Raw genomic sequence first — 24,119 nt, forward strand, 5'->3', positions numbered from 1 at the left:
GCCCAGAGTGACCGAGCATGCATGTGTTCTCAATAGGGACTAAGCAGATGCCAGGCACCTCTTGCATTGGCTTATCTTCTTTGAGAATAAAAAGGATGGGGCACCCCAGGACACCCCCATACACATCAGATGGTGGGCCGCTCCAGCCAAAATCGGTAGCTTTAAAAGTTATCCAAGACTATAAAAAGCTCCCCCATATGCCGGGCCCCTCACAACGAGTATACGTACCCCGCTCCCCTCCTCATCCCTGCACGGCTTCTCCCCGTGCGCGGATGAAAACACCCGGTGTCGGGGGGAGCAGCCAATGGCAGGCGGTGACGGGGACGAGTCTCCCAAACATCGCGGGTGACACTTTATATCTACAGGCACCTGTACTGCTCACCTGCCGCCTCTACTACCGTCAGCGATAAGCAACAGCAGCAAAGGACAGGGCAGTTACTGACAGGTCTGCAGGGGAGCTGTATACACAGGGCAGTTACTGACATAGCTCTGCAGGGGAGCTGTATACACAGGGCAGTTACTGACATAGCTCTGCAGGGGAGCTGTATACACAGGGCAGTTACTGACATAGCTCTGCAGGGGAGCTGTATACACAGGGCAGTTACTGACATAGCTCTGCAGGGGAGCTGTATACACAGGGCAGTTACTGACATAGCTCTGCAGGGGAGCTGTATTCACAGGGTAGTTACTGACATAGCTCTGCAGAGGAGCTGTATACACAGGGCAGTTACTGACATAGCTCTGCAGGGGAGCTGTATACACAGGGCAGTTACTGACATAGCTCTGCAGGGGAGCTGTATACACAGGGCAGTTACTGACAGGTCTGCAGAGGAGCTGTATACACAGGGCAGTTACTGACAGGTCTGCAGAGGAGCTGTATACACAGGGCAGTTACTGACATAGCTCTGCAGAGGAGCTGTATACACAGGGTAGTTACTGACAGGTCTGCAGGGGAGCTGTATACACAGGGCAGTTACTGACATAGCTCTGCAGAGGAGCTGTATACACAGGGTAGTTACTGACAGGTCTGCAGGGGAGCTGTATACACAGGGCAGTTACTGACATAGCTCTGCAGAGGAGCTGTATACACAGGGTAGTTAATGACAGGACTGCAGGGGAGCTGTATACACAGGGCAGTTACTGACATAGCTCTGCAGGGGAGCTGTATACACAGGGCAGTTACTGACATAGCTCTGCAGGGGAGATGTATACACAGGGCAGTTACTGACATAGCTCTGCGATGGAGCTGTATACACAGGGCAGTTACTGACATAGCTCTGCAGGGGAGCTGTATACACAGGGTAGTTACTGACATAGCTCTGCAGAGGAGCTGTATACACAGGGCAGTTACTGACATAGCTCTGCAGAGGAGCTGTATACACAGGGCAGTTAATGACAGGTCTGCAGGGGAGCTGTATACACAGGGTAGTTACTGACATAGCTCTGCAGGAGAGCTGTATACACAGGGCAGTTACTGACAGGTCTGCAGGGGAGCTGTATACACAGGGTAGTTACTGACATAGCTCTGCAGAGGAGCTGTATACACAGGGTAGTTACTGACATAGCTCTGCAGGGGAGCTGTATACACAGGGCAGTTACTGACATAGCTCTGCAGGGGAGCTGTATACACAGGGCAGTTAATGACAGGTCTGCAGGGGAGATGTATACACAGGGTAGTTACTGACATAGCTCTGCAGGGGAGCTGTATACACAGGGTAGTTACTGACAGCTCTGCAGGGGAGCTGTATACACAGGGTAGTTACTGACATAGCTCTGCAGGGGAGCTGTATACACAGGGTAGTTACTGACATAGCTCTGCAGAGGAGCTGTATACACAGGGTAGTTACTGACATACAGTACAGACCAAAAGTTTGGACACATCTTCTCATTCAAAGAGTTTTCTTTATTTTCATGACTATGACAATTGTAGATTCACACTGAAGGCATCAAAACTATGAATTAACACATGTGGAATTATATACATAACAAAAAAGTGTGAAACAACTGAAAATATGTCATATTCTAGGTTCTTCAAAGTAGCCACCTTTTTCTTTGATTACTGCTTTGCACACTCTTGGCATTCTCTTGATGAGCTCCAAGAGGTAGTCACCTGAAATGGTCTTCACTTCACAGGTGTGCCCTGTCAGGTTTAATAAGTGGGATTTCTTGCCTTATAAATGGGGTTGGGACCATCAGTTGCGTTGTGGAGAAGTCAGGTGGATACACAGCTGATAGTCCTACTGAATAGACTGTTTTTTGTATTATGGCAAGAAAAAAGCATCTAAGTAAAGAAAAACGAGTGGCCATCATTACTTTAAGAAATGAAGGTCAGTCAGTCCGAAAAATTGGGAAAACTTTGAAAGTGTCCCCAAGTGCAGTCACAAAAACCATCAAGCGCTACGAAGAAACTGGCTCACATGCGGACCGCCCCAGGAAAGGAAGACCAAGAGTCACCTCTGCTGCGGAGGATAAGTTCATCCGAGTCACCAGCCTCAGAAATCGCAGGTTAACAGCAGCTCAGATTAGAGACCAGGTCAATGCCACCCAGAGTTCTAGCAGCAGACACATCTCTAGAACAACTGTTAAGAGGAGACGGTGTGAATCAGGCCTTCATGGTAGAAGATCTGCTAGGAAACCACTGCTAAGGACAGGCAACAAGCAGAAGAGACTTGTTTGGGCTAAAGAACACAAGGAATGGACATTAGACCAGTGGAAATCTGTGCTTTGGTCTGATGAGTCCAAATTTGAGATCTTTGGTTCAAACCACCGTCTCTTTGTGCGACGCAGAAAAGGTGAACGGATGGACTCTACATGCCTGGTTCCCACCGTGAAGCATGGAGGAGGAGGTGTGATGGTGTGGGGGGGCTTTGCTGGTGACACTGTTGGGGATTTATTCAAAATTGAAGGCATACTGAACCAGCATGGCTACCACAGCATCTTGCAGCGGCATGCTATTGCATCCGGTTTGCGTTTAGTTGGACCATCATTTATTTTTCAACAGGACAATGACCCCAAACACACCTCCAGGCTGTGTAAGGGCTATTTGACCATGAAGGAGAGTGATTGGGTGCTGCGCCAGATGACCTGGCCTCCACAGTCACCGGACCTGAACCCAATCGAGATGGTTTGGGGTGAGCTGGACCGCAGAGTGAAGGCAAAAGGGCCAACAAGTGCTAAGCATCTCTGGGAACTCCTTCAGGACTGTTGGAAGACCATTTCAGGTGACTACCTCTTGAAGCTCACCAAGAGAATGCCAAGAGTGTGCAAAGCAGTAATCAAAGCAAAAGGCGGCTACTTTGAAGAACCTAGAATATGACATTTTCAGTTGTTTCACACTTTTTTGTTATGTATATAATTCCACATGTGTTGATTCATAGTTTTGATGCCTTCAGTGTGAATCTACAATTGTCATAGTCATGAAAATAAAGAAAACTCTTTGAATGAGAAGGTGTGTCCAAACTTTTGGTCTGTACTGTAGCTCTGCAGGGGAGCTGTATACACAGGGTAGTTACTGACAACGCTCTGCAGGGGAGCTGTATACACAGGGTAGTTACTGACAACGCTCTGCAGGGGAGCTGTATACACAGGGTAGTTACTGACAACGCTCTGCAGGGGAGCTGTATACACAGGGTAGTTACTGACAACGCTCTGCAGGGGAGCTGTATACACAGGGTAGTTACTGACAACGCTCTGCAGGGGAGCTGTATACACAGGGTAGTTACTGACAACGCTCTGCAGGGGAGCTGTATACACAGGGTAGTTACTGACAACGCTCTGCAGGGGAGCTGTATACACAGGGTAGTTACTGACAACGCTCTGCAGGGGAGCTGTATACACAGGGTAGTTACTGACAACGCTCTGCAGGGGAGCTGTATACACAGGGTAGTTACTGACAACGCTCTGCAGGGGAGCTGTATACACAGGGTAGTTACTGACAACGCTCTGCAGGGGAGCTGTATACACAGGGTAGTTACTGACAACGCTCTGCAGGGGAGCTGTATACACAGGGTAGTTACTGACAACGCTCTGCAGGGGAGCTGTATACACAGGGTAGTTACTGACAACGCTCTGCAGGGGAGCTGTATACACAGGGTAGTTACTGACAACGCTCTGCAGGGGAGCTGTATACACAGGGTAGTTACTGACAACGCTCTGCAGGGGAGCTGTATACACAGGGTAGTTACTGACATAGCTCTGCAGGGGAGCTGTATACACAGGGTAGTTACTGACATAGCTCTGCAGGGGAGCTGTATACACAGGGCAGTTACTGACATAGCTCTGCAGAGGAGCTGTATACACAGGGCAGTTACTGACATAGCTCTGCAGGGGAGCTGTATACACAGGGCAGTTACTGACATAGCTCTGCAGGGGAGCTGTATACACAGGGCAGTTACTGACATAGCTCTGCAGGGGAGCTGTATACACAGGGCAGTTACTGACATAGCTCTGCAGGGGAGCTGTATACACAGGGTAGTTACTGACATAGCTCTGCAGAGGAGCTGTATACACAGGGTAGTTACTGACATAGCTCTGCAGAGGAGCTGTATACACAGGGTAGTTACTGACATAGGTCTGCAGAGCAACTGTATACAGAGGCCAGTTACTGACAGGTCTGAAGGGGAGCTGTATACAGAGGGTAGTCACAGCGGTCACAGGACTAAGCCACGTCTGGTCCGTCAGGAAAGGGGCAAAAATTGTGGGACTTCAGAGGAGTCTTTTTGATTTATTTAGTTGGTTCAGAGCATAGGATTCGTCGGCTGCCAGACCAGACAGCCCCTTTAAGAAGTCACCAGGACAAAGACCCTTTCATATCCCCCAGTGATATAACGGATGAAAAGCATCTAAAAAATCCCCCCTACCCTCAAAAGTTCAGCTTAAGACGAGGAACCCTGAGAGTCTTGAATGCATAACATTTCTAGCGGTTGACAACCCCTTCCAGGGTTGGACTGGGAACTTAAAGTGGCCCCGGAAAAAATACTAAAAGTCTTTGTAGTCTGATCAGAATTGATGGAAGGCAGGGCCAGCAATATCCTATTATGGGACATTATACCACAGAGCCAAATAACACAGTTCATCACAAAATACATCCCCAAAAACTTCCATTGGCCGGCCGTGAGAAGGGCTCAGGCGGTCCCCTGGGCATCGGCCCACCGGGAGAATTTCCCTGTAAGGTCTATGGCCAATCCTTCATTGACCCCTTCTCATTAAATGCATCATTAGGCAAGCTGCTCTCCTACTTGTCCATGCAGTATCTTACTGGAACATGTGTAATACTACAGTCCACCAGTAGTGGCCGCTGCAGGAGATTAGTATAGCCGATGATCTCCGCAGCTGGATCCGCAGCGATCAGATGATTGCTGCATCATCTCTCATATTAGAGGAGCTGTCTATACTTTTAACACATTTCACTCATTTTGAATTATTAGGGCGTCTTACAGAAAATGACAGAGCTGTCCCGAAGCAGGATTCCTTTAAGTCGGTTCTACAGTGATCAGTCAACCCCTGGTGATATCTGGGAATTACTCAGACACTGGAAGGCAGATGTTTCCCACTTATGACAGATGAGTGTGGATTAATACAATGATAGGAGTAGATGTCCAGTCATTTACTGATCTACAAGAGGCAGCCCTCCATCATCCCGTCTGCCGGTTACATCCAGCTGATAAAAGCACCGCCGCTGCCCCTCACTTCATCCCTCGGCGCTGCCCTGTGACTGTCATGACGGATGGAGTACACAGCTCCTTCTAGCTTCTCTTGGTATTTTCATGTTTTTTTATTTTCTTCTTAAATACCAACCCCTCAACCATGAATGTGGTTTCAATTATGAATTACCAGACCTTAAAAAAAGGAAAGTCTTGATTTATTCTATTTTTTTTTCTCCAATTATGCACAATGTATTTCCACAGCATACTCTGAGAAAGAATGTCAGTATGATTCTCATCCTGCGCTGGTTAAAGGGCAGCTGCGCAGCAAAATTAACTCCTCCATGGGCAAACATCTTGCATCTACTCATCATGATCTCCGGCGTGGATGTAAAATGTTTCAAAATGTTCTGACCTTCGGGGCAGTATTATAGCAGTTATATTCTTGTACATAGGGGGCAGTATTATAGTAGTTATATCCTTGTACATAGGATGCAGTATTATAGCAGATATATTCCTGTACATAGGAGCAGTATTATAGTAGTTATATTCCTGTACATAGGAGCAGTATTATAGTAGTTATATTCTTGTACATAGGAGCAGTATTATAGTAGTTATATTCTTGTACATAGGAGCAGTATTATAGTAGTTATATTCTTGTACATAAGAGGCAGTATTATAGTAGTTATATTCTTGTACATAAGAGGCAGTATTATAGTAGTTATATTCTTGTACATAGGAGGCAGTATTATAGTAGTTATATTCTTGTACATAGGAGGTAGTATTATAGTAGTTATATTCTTGTACATAGGAGGCAGTATTATAGTAGTTATATTCTTGTACATAGGAGGTAGTATTATAGTAGTTATATTCTTGTACATAGGAGGAGTATTATAGTAGTTATATCCTTGTACATAGGAGGCAGTATTATAGTAGTTATATTCCTGTACATAGGAGCAGTATTATAGTAGTTATATTCTTGTATATAGGAGCAGTATTATAGTAGTTATATTCTTGTGCATAGGAGGCAGTATTATAGTAGTTATATTCTTGTACATAGGAGCAGTATTATAGTAGTTATATTCTTGTACATAGGAGCAGTATTATAGTAGTTATATTCTTGTACATAGGAGCAGTATTATAGTAGTTATATTCTTGTACATAGGAGGCAGTATTATAGTAGTTATATTCTTGTACATAGGAGGCAGTATTATAGTAGTTATATTCTTGTACATAGGAGGCAGTATTATAGTAGTTATATTCTTGTATATAGGGGGCAGTATTATAGTAGTTATGTACATAATTGCGTGGTGTAATACATAAATCACACAGGTCGGTAGTGTAACACTGAAGGGCGGGTTGGGAGCAGCCTCCATATAATGTGACCAGCAGAACATAATTTCTCTGACATAGATCTTTTGTGCATCAGATAATAAGTATCAGATGATTTCTGCACTGGCCCGATGTGTACACAGAGCGGGCTGTTGTTAAATACTCAGAACACCATACCCAAGTAATAAAACAAGACACAAATTAAAAGGATGAAGAAGAATGGAGGCCATGACAGGATGAGTGAGAAAATTAGGGTCATGTAACGACTTCAGGACAGGTTACTACAAGTCAATATAATCCATCATAAGAAGTAGGATTGATTTGGGTCACCTTTGGGGACTGTTGCCACTGCCACAGTATTAAGGCCCATTTACTTAACCGTATTTTTCTGTCCGCATCTCTTACGCAATTTTATGGATCGGATGCGGATTTCAATTGGGCTGCAAAAGATGTGGACATCATACTGTGTGCTCTCCGCATCTGTATGACCGTTCTGTGGCCCCGCAAAAAAGATTTGCATACAAGAATAGGCATTCTTATCACGGAGAAGGATGTTCTGTTCCGCAAAATGCACCCCCCACAATACGACCGCCGGCAACCAGCTGTAATCTGGGGAGGAACTGGGAGTAAGCTGAATTTCCCAGCAAGACCATCAGAGGACAAATTAAGAATTACACAGTGACCTTTCATATCAATGCATTGTCCGAGTAAAGCCGGACAGTTCCTCCAGAGCAGGAGATGCTCTTTGGAGCCGCTATCCACTCTCCCCACAAGAGGAGTATCTGTCAATTAGCTATTAGTAGAGGCCATGGCGCTCCGCTGAGTGCTGCAGCCTCGTCCTAGGTCTGTGACGTCATGTTCATCAGTAACATGGAATACGTCGTGCAGCACAATCCCATTCAAGTGAAAAGGCATGGAGTGCAATACCAAGTACAGCCACTGTAGAATGCATGGCGCTGTGAGCAGATATTAATGACCCATCCTGAGGATAGGTGAGGATCAATATGTACTGGCTGTAAATCCCCTTTAAATACAAGGTCTGTTGTGCTCTAAAAGATGCTCCATCTTTCCTTATATAGAGGAATATAATAAAATGGGAAGAGAAGCGGCAATTGTTCCTGCAGATCGGAGACATAATAATTCCACTGCCAAACTCTATTCCCAATCTGGCCCCATTTCTCCATACCATCTCCTCTACCACCGTCTCTTGGGATATCTTCTATATGAAAGTGGTTACATAACAATAGAAAAAGATGGTCGCTTTCATCCAAAAATAGCACCACACCCGTCCACAGGTTACGTGCGGTATAGCGACTCAGTGACATTCACATCAATGGAGCTGAATTGCAATACCAGACACAACCCAAGGACAGGTGGGACGCTCCTTCTGTAAGGCTACATTCACACAACCCTGATTAAAAAAAAAAAAAAATTCCTTTAAAAACGGGAAACGGTCCATTTTTTACATCTGTTTTTTTATAGTTGCCTTTGCGAAAAACAGCAATTAAAAATTGGGCTGTCAGTCCACAAAAAAACAGACAAATTAGGACAAGTCCCTTTTTTATAGTCATTATTTATGGCCCGTTTAAAAAAGGCCATGTGACTAGGACCATAGAATGAAACAGCTCTTAAAATGGCCATTGAGTGAAATGTACCCCAATAGACTCATATACTGAGAATCATATTATACTCCAGAGCTGCACTCATCATTCAGTACAAGATAAGTAATGTATGTACACAGTGACTGCACCAGCAGAATAGTGAGTGCAGCTCTGGAGTATAATACAGGATGTAACTCAGGATCAGTACAGGATAAGTAATGTATGTACACAGTGACTGCACCAGCAGAATAGTGAGTGCAGCTCTGGAGTATAATACAGGATGTCACTCCGGATCAGTACAGGATAAGTAATGTATGTACACAGTGACTGCACCAGCAGAATAGTGAGTGCAGCTCTGGAGTATAATACAGGATGTAACTCAGGATCAGTACAGGATAAGTAATGTGTGTACACAGTGACTGCACCAGCAGAATAGTGAGTGCAGCTCTGGAGTATAATACAGGATGTAACTCAGGATCAGTACAGGATAAGTAATGTATGTACACAGTGACTGCACCAGCAGAATAGTGAGTGCAGCTCTGGAGTATAATACAGGATGTAACTCTGGATCAGTACAGGATAAGTAATGTATGTACACAGTGACTGCACCAGCAGAATAGTGAGTGTAGCTCTGGAGTATAATACAGGATGTAACTCTGGATCAGTACAGGATAAGTAATGTAATGTATCTATGAAGAGAATAATTTTGTGTACAATATATCAGCAAGTAAACTTTAAATGCACTTTAAGGCTCTATTCACAAGTCCACAATTCTGTTCCATATTTTGCGGAACGGAATTGCGGACCTATTCATTTCTATTGGGCCGCAGACGTGCAATTCCGATCCTGAAAAAAATAGAACATGTCCTATTCTTGTCCGCAATTGCGGACGAAAATAGGCATTTTCTATTAAGTGCCGGCGATGTAAAATATGGAACGCACATTGCCGGTGTCCGTGTTTTGCGGATCCGCAAAACACTTACAGACGTGTGAATGGAACCTAAGAGATTGGTGTAGCACTGATACATTACACTTTGCATTCACACTTTACAACTCAACAAAAACAATGGTGTTTTTATATGTTGGCATGTAGATCACATGAACTCAGAACATAAAGTTGTTGTGCCATTAACTTATAACATGCTGATAATAGGAAAAAAAAATAAAAAAATCAATCTTACCACAGATGGAGGGTCATTCCACTCTTCATATGACCTCGCTGCATAAGGGTAGATTCTGTCATTGATTATCTGTAGTGTAGTCAAAGCAATGGATTTCATTGATCTAAAATAACCTTCCCAGAACCACCGAGCCTGGAAACGACATGTGAAAAATAGCAGTTATATTCCAGTACATAGGAGGCAGTATTATAGTAGTTATATTCTTGTACATGGGAGCAGTATTATAGTAGTTATATTCCAGTACATAGGAGCAGTATTATAGCAGTTATATTCTTATTACATAGGAGCAGTATTATAGCAGTTATATTCTTGTACATAGGAGCAGTATTATAGTAGTTATATTCTTGTACATAGGAGGCAGTATTATAGTAGTTATATTCTTGTACATAGGAGGCAGTATTATAGTAGTTATAGTCTTGTACATAGGAGGCAGTATTATAGTAGTTATATTCTTGTACATAGGAGTAGTATTATAGTAGTTATAGTCTTGTATATAGGAGACAGTATTATAGTAGTTATATTCTTGTACATAGGAGCAGTATTATAGTAGTTATATTCTTGTACATAGGAGGCAGTATTATAGTAGTTATATTCTTGTACATAGGAGCAGTATTATAGTAGTTATATTGTACATAGGAGGCAATATTATAGTAGTTATATTCTTGTACATAGGAGGAGTATTATAGTAGTTATATTCTTGTACATAGGAGCAGTATTATAGTAGTTATATTCTTGTACATAGGAGCAGTATTATAGTAGTTATATTCTTGTACATAGGAGGAGTATTATAGCAGTTATATTCTTGTACATAGGAGCAGTATTATAGGAGTTATATTCTTGTACATAGGAGCAGTATTATAGTAGTTATATTCTTGTTACATAGGAGCAGTATTATTGTAGTTATATTCTTGTTACATAGGAGCAGTATTATTGTAGTTATATTCTTGTTACATAGGAGCAGTATTATAGTAGTTATATTCTTGTTACATAGGAGCAGTATTATAGTAGTTATATTCTTGTACATAGGAGGAGTATTATAGCAGTTATATTCTTGTACATAGGAGCAGTATTATAGGAGTTATATTCTTGTACATAGGAGCAGTATTATAGTAGTTATATTCTTGTTACATAGGAGCAGTATTATAGTAGTTATATTCTTGTACATAGGAGGAGTATTATAGCAGTTATATTCTTGTACATAGGAGCAGTATTATAGGAGTTATATTCTTGTACATAGGAGCAGTATTATAGTAGTTATATTCTTGTTACATAGGAGCAGTATTATTGTAGTTATATTCTTGTTATATAGGAGCAGTATTATTGTAGTTATATTCTTGTTACATAGGAGCAGTATTATACACTGCCTGTCCAAAAAAAAGAAAGAAAAGTCGCCACCTAGATTTAACTAAGCAGATAGTTCTGAGCCTCCTATTGGATAATTACTGCCTGGGTGATTATCTTTCAGCTGCAACAAGTTATTTAACCCCAACTGGTGCAATGAGTTGCTTCTCATTTTATAAACAACCATGTCGAAAGACACATCTCGTGGTCGTGGAAAAGATGTTAGTCTGTTTGAGAAGGGTGAAATCATTGGCATGCATCAAGCAGAGAAAACATCTAAGGAGATTACAGAAACTACTAACTGTCCAACGCATTATTAAAAACTGGAAGGATAGTGGGGACCCATCGTATACAAGGAAGAAATGTGGCGGGAAAAAATCCTGAATGATCGGCGATCACTTAATGTTTGGTGGAATCAAATTGAAGAAAAACCAACAGTAGAACTGAGGGCTATGTTTATTAGTGAAAGTAAGAGCATTTCCACATGCACAATGCGAAGGGAACTCAAGGGATTAGGACTGAACAGCTGTGTAGCCGTAAGAAAACCACTAATCAGTGAGGCAAACCAGAAAAAAAGGCTTCAATTTGCTTGTGAGCCCTAAGATTGGACTCTGGAGCAATGTTCCAGAGTGATGGGCGCATCAGGGTAAGAAGAGAGGCAGATGAAGTGATGCCCCTATCATGCCTAGTGCCTCCTGTAACAAGCCTGTGGGGGCAGTGCTAGGATCTGGGGTTGCTGCAGTTGGTCAGGTCTAGGTTCGGCAACAGTATGTGCTCCAAGAATGAGGCCAGCGACTACCTGAACATACTGAATGACCAATGGATTTGTTCTTCCCTGATGGCATGGGTATATTCCAAGATGGCAATGCCAGGATTCATTGGGCTCAAATTGTGAAAGAGTGGTTCAGGGAGCAGGAGACATCATTGTCACACATGGATTGGCCACCACAGAGTCCAGACCTTAACCCCATTGAGAATCTTTGGGATGTCCTGGAGAAGGCTTTGCGCAGCGGTCAGACTCTACCATTATCAATGCAAGATCTTGGTGGAAAATTAATGCAACACTGGATGGAAATAAATCTTGTGACATTGCAGAAGCTTATGCGTGCCGTAATCAAAGCTAAAGGCGGTCCAACAAAATATTAGAGTGTGTGTGACCTTTTTTTTTGGACAGGCAGTGGAGTTATTTTCTTGTACATATGAGGGTCGGTTTTTTAGTACTTTGTCCTGCTGCTGCACAGATGTCTTACTTCTATTAGAACTTCAAAAGCTGAAGGAGTTATAACCTACTTTTGTCACCAGAAATGAGCTCAGAGAAGTTGTCAATTTCCCAACTCCTACTGCAGAAAGCCGATTACTCAGCGCGAGCGACAACGAGCGCGGGAGGAACTCATTCGGGGCTGAGATTTGTCTCTTGTCCATTATATGGAATAATAGCAATAAATAAAAATGGTTTGAAAAAAAAAAAAAAAAAAGTCCTACACTTATTTCCCGTGTCTTTATTTTTGTATCAGTTTATTTTCTATAGGACTATTCCCTGCTTCACACTTGTGGAATAAGGTAAGCGGTGTCCTTTTACTTTAAATCTGGGGCGGTGACATTAAACTATGCTCAGATCCTATGGAGGGGGTGAAATGTATACGTCCTGTGTTTATTTTCCCATCGGTTAGATTGCTCCGCACTGGGCGATCATCATCTCGTAGATGTTACAGTGGAGGTTGGAGCCCGGGGAGACTGACACTCCTCCAGACTGTACATGACATCATGTACTGAACCCGTTCCTATCGAACCGCTGCAACCGCAGAGAAGAAACTGAATCATGTTTTTCTTTATGATCAGAGGAATCTGAATGTTACATTGTAACCAGAGTTCCAAAAAATCATCCGTCCTTTCCCAGAATTCCTTCACTGAAATCCCGGTTTGCCAAGCATTATACCTTCAGGGATGCTGACCTCATGCTGTAAGCCTCTTGAGTTACAAAGTTTCAAGGAGAGAGGGGGGCCCCTGACGGGCGGACTATCAAATAAAGTGGTTTTCATTTACAGCCTCCAGGGTTTACCAGTGGCCCTGTGGAAATTGCATGTGAAGGAGAGAGACAGCAGAGGCTGAGGGTGGAGGGGTCCCGTGTTTCACAGGCAAAGCTAAAAGCTACAGGCAGGACAAAGGCTTATATCCAGACGAAAAATATAAGTCTGAATAGTAATCAACCCAGGTTTAGTATCAAAAGTATTAAAGGGGTTCTCTGGGATTTTCATATTGATGGCCGGCCGGCCGCCCGTTAGAGCCGAGCCGAGGCAGGCAGGCCGACCGCCCGCTAGAGCAGAGCAGAGCCGAGACAGGCCGACCGACCGCCCGTTAGAGCAGAGCCGAGCCGAGGCAGGCAGGCCGACCGCCCGTTAGAGCAGAGCCGAGCCGAGCCGAGCCAGGCAGGCCGACCGCCCGTTAGAGCAGAGCCGAGCCAGGCAGGCCGACCGACTGATCGATAGATACATAAATATGAGATAGGTAATCAAACACTCAGCACATAGTTTACTTATAAAAAGGTAAAGGGCCTAAAATAAAATGTTAAAACTTCCTTCTCTCATTTGAATCTTCTGCAATTCAAGTTTCTCATTCAGTTCTGTGGTGAACACAACTGTCGGATTATCAGAATGTCCGGACTCCTGGTCTATACACACATGGCAGGTTAGCAGTATCAGCGCCTGCCCGTCTATGTGGCCTCCCGCATTAACCCTTCACATATCTATTTGTTTAGCAATTACAACCAGACAATGGTCCAGACCCTATAAACGCCATAAAACTGATACGATACGGGGCGTCAGCCACATCGGACAGGGCTGGGTCGCCGGGCTAATCACGGGAGAATCTCGTAAACCGTCCCACACTGCAATATAAACCCCTAAGGACAGTGCGGGCATATAGACAGGAAAGGACCAGCCATGCCGGAATACGTCATAAAGATTAACAGACCGTCAAGGGCCCGGCCATCCGCTGCACACACGCTGGTATTTACAAGACAGCAGGGTATATGGCACCACTGGGCAGGATATAGAGACCCTCATATATTCCTCTGGATCAAAGGAAGACAGGTTTTATCATGTGTACCCACCCATCACACAAGGCATCAAAGCAAAGACGCAGCAAATTATCGGAAACGAATGATCAAGGGAAGCACAGCTTAAAGGGATAGCAGAAGATTAGACAAACATAGATGTATTCATCCAAAAACAGCGCCACTCTTCTCAAAGGTGGATTCTGGTACTGCAGCTCCTCTCTCCAGCCAATCATTAGTATTGATTTTATAAAAAAGCAGCCATGTTTTCCTAATTTCACAGAACCCCAGCACATAACCCTTTCTTTGGTTAAATCAGTATATCATGTGAATATCCGAAAAATTTGCATTTTATCTCATCAGTGTTAAAGGGATATTCCGGTAACAAGCTGTACTTGGCGATATCTGTCAGTCTCATGGATAGTAAATGGGGTGGTAGAACACATGCTCAATCACTGCTTCATTCAAACAGGGAAATCAGGTCTCCCATTCTCGTGGTCAGAGAGGTTGGACCCTTACCCAGTGGATAAGGGGTTAAATGTTTTTATTAAAATATCGTCTTCTCGGCTAACAGCAAGCTCTTTGCAATACAAAAAAAAATAAAAGTCTCCAAAAATGCATTTGGTGTAAATATGACAGGTGGGAAGGGGTGTGGAGCTGCAGATTTCTCTCTCTCTGAGATTGCATGCTGTGAGAGGGGAGGAGGGGCAGCAAAGGGAGAACACATCAGATTGAGCACAGCACTAGCATCACCCTAGGAAGAGCATGCTCACCGCGAGAGGGATGAAGAGTGAAAATATGCACGTCTAGCATCACGACAGTAAAATTATTTTCATGCAGGGTCAATGGGACTCATTGATGTCATAGAAAAGAACATAAAATTCCACAATTTGGAAAATGTTAGCAAAAATACGAGAGGAATGTCTTAATTGAGGTCTTATGAAACCCCAGATTAAATTAGGAAAAGAGCCCTGGATTATCATGTAGTATATAAGGTGCATTCTCTATGCACACTCCTAATGACAGACACTGCAGAGGTGTGAATCTTGGGGGTTACCCCACTCTCCTCCCTTGCGGCTTATAAAAGCCCATCATCATCCTCTTCCTAAGCAGCCACTTGTCCGAGCTTATTTTTGCAAAGCAAACAGTTTTCCAGCTTTCTATCCCTTTAAAAGCCCTGCGGTTTTGGGCGCGGCGCCAGCAGTCATCCATCACTCCTAGGACCTGCCTCGTTAGGCAGCTCCTAATTTGACTCGGCCCGTTCCAAGCTTGCAAGGTTTGGGTTTTAAATTAAGGGCTGCACACTTTAAATATTCAGTGGCAAATCATAGCCGACGTTTTACATACGACCCGACCATAACTCAGACGGATTATTTATGACGTCTTAGCTTTTTTTTGTTTTCCTCGAGGGTTGTGATTAACTCTGCTGCGAGAGGGAGGAGGACGTCCCCGGGACTGATGCAGGGCGCGCTTTTCTTCTGTTACCTAAGCCCTGTTTCCCTTTGTAATTCTTTTTGCAGGGTTCCCCCAGCCATCACTCACCCCCGTTCTCTGTAGGCTCAAAGGAGCGCAGGTCAAGGAGTTGGGCAGGCATCTAATAAATACTGAAGGAAAACTCTGAAGGCAGGCAGCGCTTTCTTTCCTACTTATTAAAATCAATCCCCTGGTGAAAGTCTTGCCAACGACTGCGGGGACTCGGTGTTAACCAGCGGCACGTCCGCTCAGCTCCACCATTACCAAGGCTCCATCCTGCAGGTCAGCTCTCCGCTCCTGAGGTCATGGCTTGCCAGACCCCATTTTAGGCTGGTGCACTACTGGGGCCTGCCCGTCTAATAATATGTTCACACTTATAGCAGATCTGCCATGTATTTCCTAGAGCAGGGATCTCAAACTGCGGCCCTCCAGCTGTTGCAAAACTACAACTCCCAGCATGCCCGGACAGCCTACAGGTATCAGCCTACAGCAGGGCATTGTGGGAGTTCTAGTTTTGCAACAGCTAGAGGGCCGCAGTTTGAGATGCCTGTCCTAGAGGGTTCTGAGGCACAAATCCAAGACAATTGTATATTTGCGGTGGATGTACTGCGGATATGCACGAGGACTGCATGGCGCTAATCCACCTTAGGCCCCTGTTCAGAAGTTCTGAACTCTGTGCAGATTCCATGCCACAACCTATGACAATCAGTCTCTGCAACCCTGTTCACATGGACCAGAAAAAAACTGCAGAATTTTTTTCCAGTCCTACTTTTTTCTGAAGTTAGTATATGGAAATGCATTGAATGGGGCCCCATTGTCAAGGGCATCTGTGGGAAATCCAGGTGTCTCTCTCAGGTTTCTGCCACAGATCCTCAGATTTAAGCCTCATGCACACGGGCGCTAAATATGCGCGGACAGCACTCCGTGTGCCATCTGCATCTGTTGCTCAGTTTCCGTGGCCCCGCAAAAAAATATATAACCTGTCCTATTCTTGTCCGGTTTGCGGACAAGAATAGGCAGTTATATCAATGGCTGTCCGTGCCATTCCGCAAATTGCGGAACGCACACGGACGCCATCCGTGTTTTGCGGACCGCAAAACACACAACGGTCGTGTGCATGTAGCCTTAAGGTGTTCTCCACAGGTTTAACACCAATGATCTACCTTTAGGATAGGTAATCCCCATCTGAATGGTGGGGGTACCACACCCAGCACCCACGCCAATCGCTGCGGTTTCTTTGTACTATACCAAGCACAGCGCTGTACATTGTATAATGGCTATGCTTGGTATTGCAGCTCAATCCTATTCACTTGAATGGGACAGCCGCACATAGGCCATGTGACCTGTGGACGTGACGTCACCGGCCTAAGAGGCCACTTCCACCAGTTGATCATCAGGCGTCCTAGTAGTCAGATCTCCGCCTATATGGACAACCCCTTTAAGAGCATCTATATACTGGTGATATCCCGATATAAAAACTATACAATCCACTATAATGGATGGTATTAACCATGTCGCTCTGAATCCAGCTATGATTGTCCCCGGTTATAAATTTCCTAGAAAAAAATAATAATATTCTCTACTCATGGCGACCTGCGGGGAGGGGAAGAATGAGATTCCCCTCCTGCAGGCACCCCGCTGTGCTGAGACATCCCCCCTAAAAAACACAGTGAGGCCAGGAGGGGAGAGTTGAAAGGCAAGCTGGCCTGTCAGTAACCGCACTTCAGAGTCTCGCAGGGTTAGAGGTTAGTCAAGCAAAATCCACCGGCCAAATGAAAGCTTGTTTGCAGAAGCGGACGCGCAGATAAATCAGGGATCTGTTTACACCTCTCCGGGCCTCTGACCCACACATGCTGCGCTGCTCCGCAGATACCATTTCACTCCTGTCCTACCTGATGCAGGGCTCGGGAAAAACTCACATCAAGACCAATCAGCAGAAATTCCTACATTTCTTATTTTTTTGGGCTGTAAAAAAAAATTATCTACACTATAGAAAAAAAAAAAAAGACACCATTACTGCCGTTCCAGGGCTCCAGCAGGCCCATGTAAATAAAGCTTAAAGGGGTTGTCCCGCGGTGAGATATTCATTTACTGCGTTCAAAGTTTCCATTTGGAATTGTTCTTATAAAATTTCCCTGCGAGTAGATATTCCTATTACTTACTAGTTACAGCACCTCCTGCTCCAAAACGCCCACCACCTAATGTGGTGGTGGTCACACATGCTCAGTAGCTCAGACGTCTGTACCCTCTTGAATACGGATGGTGGCGTAATTCCTGCTATCGTGCAGCCAGGGGGCGCCATGACAAGCATCCAGTATCTACACACAGGGGCCTTGTTTAACCCCTTGCCACCCTGAGCCATAATACACCAAAGGGAGTGATGTTCCTAGGAGCCATCATACTTTTTTGGCACAGGCCGTGCCCTCACTCACGGGTGTGGGTTGTATGACACAGTTGACACCCCAGTCTAACAGCCAAGATAACGCCCGTTCCAGCAGTTTAACCCCTTAGATGACCTGGACAATAGTGAGGCACCTAAATGGTCTCACAGAGGAAGCAGGCTCCCTCTAAAAGCCCATTGATGTCCCGCAACGTGATTGCAGGGTCCCACTGAGTTATCATGGCCTAACAATGACCCCACTATGTACTGGAGCACAATACACTGCAATATCTGTGCAGACTGGCAGTGAATGGATTCCTTCTCGTTTCCATCCCCTCCTACCTTATGCAGAAAAGGCTACGGCGTAATGCAGCAATTCGCTGTCAGTCTCTGCAGTTTAGAGAACTATACTGTGATTCACTGTACCAAACCCTCAGCTGTGTGAGTAACACAAGGTCAAGACATGTTATCAGCTTTTTAACGTGAGCTATGAATAGCTCCATTAACTTACAGCAAGCAGTGCTCTCTAAATAGCGAGTTTTCCTACTCAATGACAGAAATCTTGACTGGAATAGAAAGTATATTAGAAAGCTGCAAAACGTCTCATTCTACAACCGTATCTACATGGTGTTTTTTTTTTCCACGGGGTGGAACCCAGATGCGGGGACAGGGCGTTTTTGCACAGTCTGCCCTAGTATTAAAGAACAGTATATTCAGCCTCCGGCGGAAATGACTGATAACAGGGAACGAGAAATTGTACTTTGTGAAAGTGAAATTACTCCTGGATCCCTCGTAGATATGGCTGACAGTCAGACCTTAGGATGACGTTCACATTATGAACAGAATACAGAGAAATTTTGGATAATATCTACTGAAATAACATCCAAGGGCCATGTACCGTTAATTTATGATGCCATATGTGCTAATTCTGCAGTTCTGAGCAGGAGAGCTGTGGAAATGCCGAGTACAAGCTGTAAGGCTGACCGCGTAGAACATGAAGTCCTAGAGCGACATCTGCAGGCCGTAATGTGAACTGCCGCCGCACGGAAAAAAAACCCTGGTGAAAATGGTGTCTTTAATCAGGTTCTGGTTTCCGTGACTTTTAGGGCTCGTTCACACAACAGTGTCGTTTTTTGCGGTCCGCAAAACACAGATGGCCCCCGTGTGCCTTCCGCAGTTTGCGGAGCGGAACAGGAGGCCTATTATAGAAATGCCTATTCTTGTCCGCAAAACGGACAAGAATAGGACAGGACTCATAATTTTTGCGGGGCAACGGATGCGGACAGCACACAGAGTGCTGTCCGCATCTTTTGCGGACCCATTGAAATTAATGGTTCCGTATGCGGAATGCAGAAAACGGCCAGTATACGGAATTCAAAATACGTTCGTGTGAACGAGCCCTTAATCACTTTTGGATTTTTTTTGTTGTAGTGAACAGAATCTTTTTGATTAATTTCCTACAGGTTCCTAGTGTCACACCCAATACAGTATATTTAGTAACCACTTACAGAGGCAGCGGATCACCACATAGCCACAGACCCCATAGCAGAGAGGTGACCACCAACTACTGTAATCTCAGGGTTACTGTATTGCTGATAGTACTTCATTCATGTCTATAAATGTAATATATATATATACATATAGTACTGCCTTCCTGTCTCTCCATATATATGATGTAGGTACAGATAGTACTGCTTACCTTTCTGTAGGTACAGGTAGTACTTCCGCCCTGTCTGTCTATATATATGATGTAAGCACTGACAGTGCTGCCTCCCTGTCTCTCCATATATATGATGTAAGCACTGAAAGTGCTGCCTCCCTGTCTCTCCACATATATGATGTAAGCACTGACAGTGCTGCCTCCCTGTCTCTCCATATATATGATGTAAGCACTGACAGTGATGCCTCCCTGTCTCTCCACATATATGATGTAAGCACTGACAGTGCCGCCTCCCTGTCTCTCCATATATATATATATATAATGTAAGCACTGACAGTGCTCCCTCCCTGTCTCTCCATATATATGATGTAAGCACTGACAGTGCTGCCTCCCTGTCTCTCCATATATATGATGTAAGCACTGACAGTGCTGCCTCCCTGTCTCTCCATATATATGATGTAAGCACTGACAGTGCTGCCTCCCTGTCTCTCCATATATATGATGTAAGCACTGACAGTGCTGCCTCCATGTCTCTCCATATATATGATGTAAGCACTGACAGTGCTGCCTCCCTGTCTCTCCACATATATGATGTAAGCACTGACAGTGCTGCCTCCCTGTCTCTCCATATATATGATGTAAGCACTGACAGTGCTGCCTCCCTGTCTCTCCATATATATGATGTAAGCACTGACAGTGCTGCCTCCCTGTCTCTCCACATATATGATGTAAGCACTGACAGTGCTGCCTCCCTGTCTCTCCATATATATGATGTAAGCACTGACAGTGCTGCCTCCCTGTCTCTCCATATATATGATGTAAGCACTGACAGTGCTGCCTCCCTGTCTCTCCATATATATGATGTAAGCACTGACAGTGCTGCCTCCCTGTCTCTCCATATATATGATGTAAGCACTGACAGTGCTGCCTCCCTGTCTCTCCATATATATGATGTAAGCACTGACAGTGCTGCCTCCCTGTCTCTCCATATATATGATGTAAGCACTGACAGTGCTGCCTCCCTGTCTCTCCACATATATGATGTAAGCACTGACAGTGCTGCCTCCCTGTCTCTCCACATATATGATGTAAGCACTGACAGTGCTGCCTCCCTGTCTCTCCATATATATGATGTAAGCACTGACAGTGCTGCCTCCTTGTCTCTCCACATATATGATGTAAGCACTGACAGTGCTGCCTCCCTGTCTCTCCACATTTATGATGTAAGCACTGACAGTGCTGCCTCCCTGTCTCTCAATATATATGATGTAAGCACTGACAGTGCTGCCTCCTTGTCTCTCCACATATATGATGTAAGCACTGACAGTGCTGCCTCCCTGTCTCTCCATATATATGATGTAAGCACTGACAGTGCTGCCTCCTTGTCTCTCCACATATATGATGTAAGCACTGACAGTGCTGCCTCCTTGTCTCTCCACATATATGATGTAAGCACTGACAGTGCTGCCTCCCTGTCTCTCCACATATATGATGTAAGCACTGACAGTCCTGTCTCTCCATATATATGATGTAAGCACTAACAGTGCTGCCTCCCTGTCTCTCCATATATATGATGTAAGCACTGACAGTGCTGCTTCCCTGTCTCTCCACATATATGATGTAAGCACTGACAGTGCTGCCTCCCTGTCAGCGGCTCACCTGTCTCTGCATCTCTTCCACCTGCCGCTGTGGGAGGTTCTGCAGGATAATGTACATTTCCAGAATCTTTTCTTCCGGGATTACCACAGATGCTCTATACAAAAAATAAAAATAAATCTAAATATATCAGACACTGAAATGAAGGTGAACATCCGTTATAAAGAAGCTGCAAATGCGAACAGATCCATAAAGGATTCTTACCTCTTCCAATCCAACACCTCAGAGAAAGGCAATACATTGGAATCCGCGAGAATGACAGGCACACAGCCAGCCTGCAAGACATCACTGAGAACGGCCTGTCCCAGGCGGGCCCCACGGAGGACCAAGCAGAACGTGGCTTCCTGCAAAGCACAACTGATACTTAGTATTGCCCAGCTTATATCAGGCAGGGGCCACACAGATCACCTGTGTATAGTGAGGCTTGATTGGCGGATTCAGGTGCTCTTCAATGAGCTGGAATATCCAACTATGCAGCAAGTGCAGAAACGACTGCACACTACTTACCCCTTTAAACACCGGCCTATGTGCTGCTTTAACTGGGGAAATCCAGGATCTTACTATTGATGGCCCAAAGTCAGGATAGACCAGGGGTCAGCAACCTCTGACACTCCAGCTTTTGTGAAACTGCAACTCCCAGCATGCTCCATTCATTTCTATGGGATTTCAGATTAAAGCCAAGTAAGTGTACATGCTGGGAGTCGTAGTTTCACGACAGCTGGATTGCCAGAATTTACTAATCCCTGGAATAGGCCATTACACCCCACACCTGTTGGTCGGCTGTTTGAGAGTAGCTCCGGAACCAGACACTCTGGACCTTGTTATAGCAGTATTGGCAGAAACCAGGTCCGTCCCCTACACAATCGGCAAAGCTATGTAGTTCCAGCACCATCCATCTTCTGGCCCTGGGACTACGTCAGAACAGCTGATCAGCAGTGGGACAGGGTGTAGGACCCAATCAGATATTGAGGGCCTGTGCTGAGGATAGACCATCAATAGTAAAATCCAGGACAACCCCTTTAAGGATCAAGCTACCTTTTAGCATGCATTTTCTTTAATGCATTTCAAGAGCCACTTCTTTATTTTTCCGGCAAGGCAGCAGCGTGACTGCTCGTTTTTTTTGTGAGATTATGTTGGTGATCAAATTTTTTATGTGGGCATAAAAACCATTGCTGTCAGCAGCTTATCTCCCCATATGAACAGGGGATGTGCTGCCAACAATATTCAAGATGTAGGGCCCAAACGGTCGTATCGCGCCCCCCCCCCCCCCCATACAATTTGCAGCAGACTGTGTAAAGGGCCTTAAAACAAGCATCGATCAGCTTGTGATACATTGATATACAGACTGAAATTATGCGTGTAAAAAGGGCCCATGGGCCAAGCCTCTGCAATTAATCTAACAAGTTTGAAAGGATATTCCAGTTACATTAGGTTATCCCCTAACAACAGGATAGGGCCCCTGCAGCCTTCAGCCGCTCTCTTCATTTCAGGGGGCTGCAGGGGGTACGGGGGCCCCATTCTCATGATCAGTGGGGGTCCAAGTGAGAGGACCCCCACCGATCTAATAGATAGAAAACTTAATGTAACCGGAAGACCCCTTTATCTCCTCTGAACTTCGCTCGTAGCGACATCTAATGGACACTCCAAGTACTGCAATTCTATATTCAATATTCACGGGTAAAGGTCTTTATTTGAAAGAGAAGACCAACGCCAAGACTAGCGGGGAAGAGGTGATTACCCACTATATACAGGATGGCCCGTCTCCAGTGATAGTATGACTGGATGAACGAGCAAGTGGATTTTTTTATTTATTTTTTTATTATCGACAAGGCACAAAAGATGCTGAAAGGGTTCAGGTCTCTGCATCTTTGGGCCGGTCGGGTTATGTTTACTGCTTGCAGCTCTTCACGGACGGTGTTTGTGATGTTCTCCTTCAGTTCCTCCAGGGGATATGGATTGTTAGTGGACACTTTCTGTTTTAAATATTCCCACAGATAAAAGTCGCATGTGGACAAGTCTGGGGAACGTGACGGGCATAACCCCTTGCTCACAGTCCGCTCCTCACTGGACGGGTTCATGAACTGTTCACGGAGTTCCGTGAGGTGCGGCATCTGGACCCATCTTGTTGGAAAAAGAAGGACATTTTTCTTCTTCTGCAGCGTCACAGCTGAAGAGCTGCAAGCCGTAAACATAACCCGACCAACGACGCAGAGACCTGAAGGGGGACCACGTTCAGCATCTTTTGTGACTCGTGGGTAATTAAAAAAACAATCCACTTGCTCGTTCATCTTGTCATACTATCGCTGGAGGCGGGCTACTTTTTTTTGCAAACCTATTACATAAATATATAAATGCAATTTCTCATGGTATAAAAATGGAGCAAGTTATTTTCACATTAAACAAACTGATACACTGTAACAAACTATCAGGACAGTAGACTTGTGCCGCTGAGCTATATGTATGCATCACAGAGGATTTGTCTAGATGGGATATCGCTGTCAAATCTACAATACACAGCGCCCCCTGCCTGCAAAAGCTGTGCAATTACCTGCAGGACCTGTGGATAGTCGTAGGCATTGTTCTTGTGGCACCGCTTGCGATGGGGCGGCGAATTGTCGGATAGATTGCTACATTTGTCGAGGATCAAGACAGATTCTCCGTTCTCAGCTCGAATCGTCTCCAGATCAGCGCGGAACTCGGGATGAACGGCCGTCTGGGACGAGATGAGGAAGAAAGTGCGGGGGCTGTAGGGAAAAGAAAAAGGGTTAATGAGGATCATCTGATGAAGAGTCAAGTCGTAA

General features: G+C 44.8%; 1 protein-coding gene across 1 annotated transcript in view; it reads right to left on the minus strand.

Moving 5' to 3' along the window:
- EXT2 (exostosin glycosyltransferase 2) overlaps positions 1-24,119 on the minus strand; it is a 55,082-nt gene that overhangs the window by 22,687 nt on the left and 8,276 nt on the right. The window contains exons 5-8 of the mRNA XM_044270430.1: positions 23,867-24,062; positions 21,523-21,662; positions 21,322-21,415; positions 9,757-9,888 (exon numbers count right to left, since the gene is read on the minus strand). Coding sequence (XP_044126365.1) covers positions 9,757-9,888; positions 21,322-21,415; positions 21,523-21,662; positions 23,867-24,062 — 562 coding nt within the window. The remainder of the gene's footprint in view (positions 1-9,756; positions 9,889-21,321; positions 21,416-21,522; positions 21,663-23,866; positions 24,063-24,119) is intronic.

Source organism: Bufo gargarizans, chromosome 10 (genome assembly GCF_014858855.1).
Source record: "Bufo gargarizans isolate SCDJY-AF-19 chromosome 10, ASM1485885v1, whole genome shotgun sequence".
NCBI classification, from domain to species: domain Eukaryota; kingdom Metazoa; phylum Chordata; class Amphibia; order Anura; family Bufonidae; genus Bufo; species Bufo gargarizans.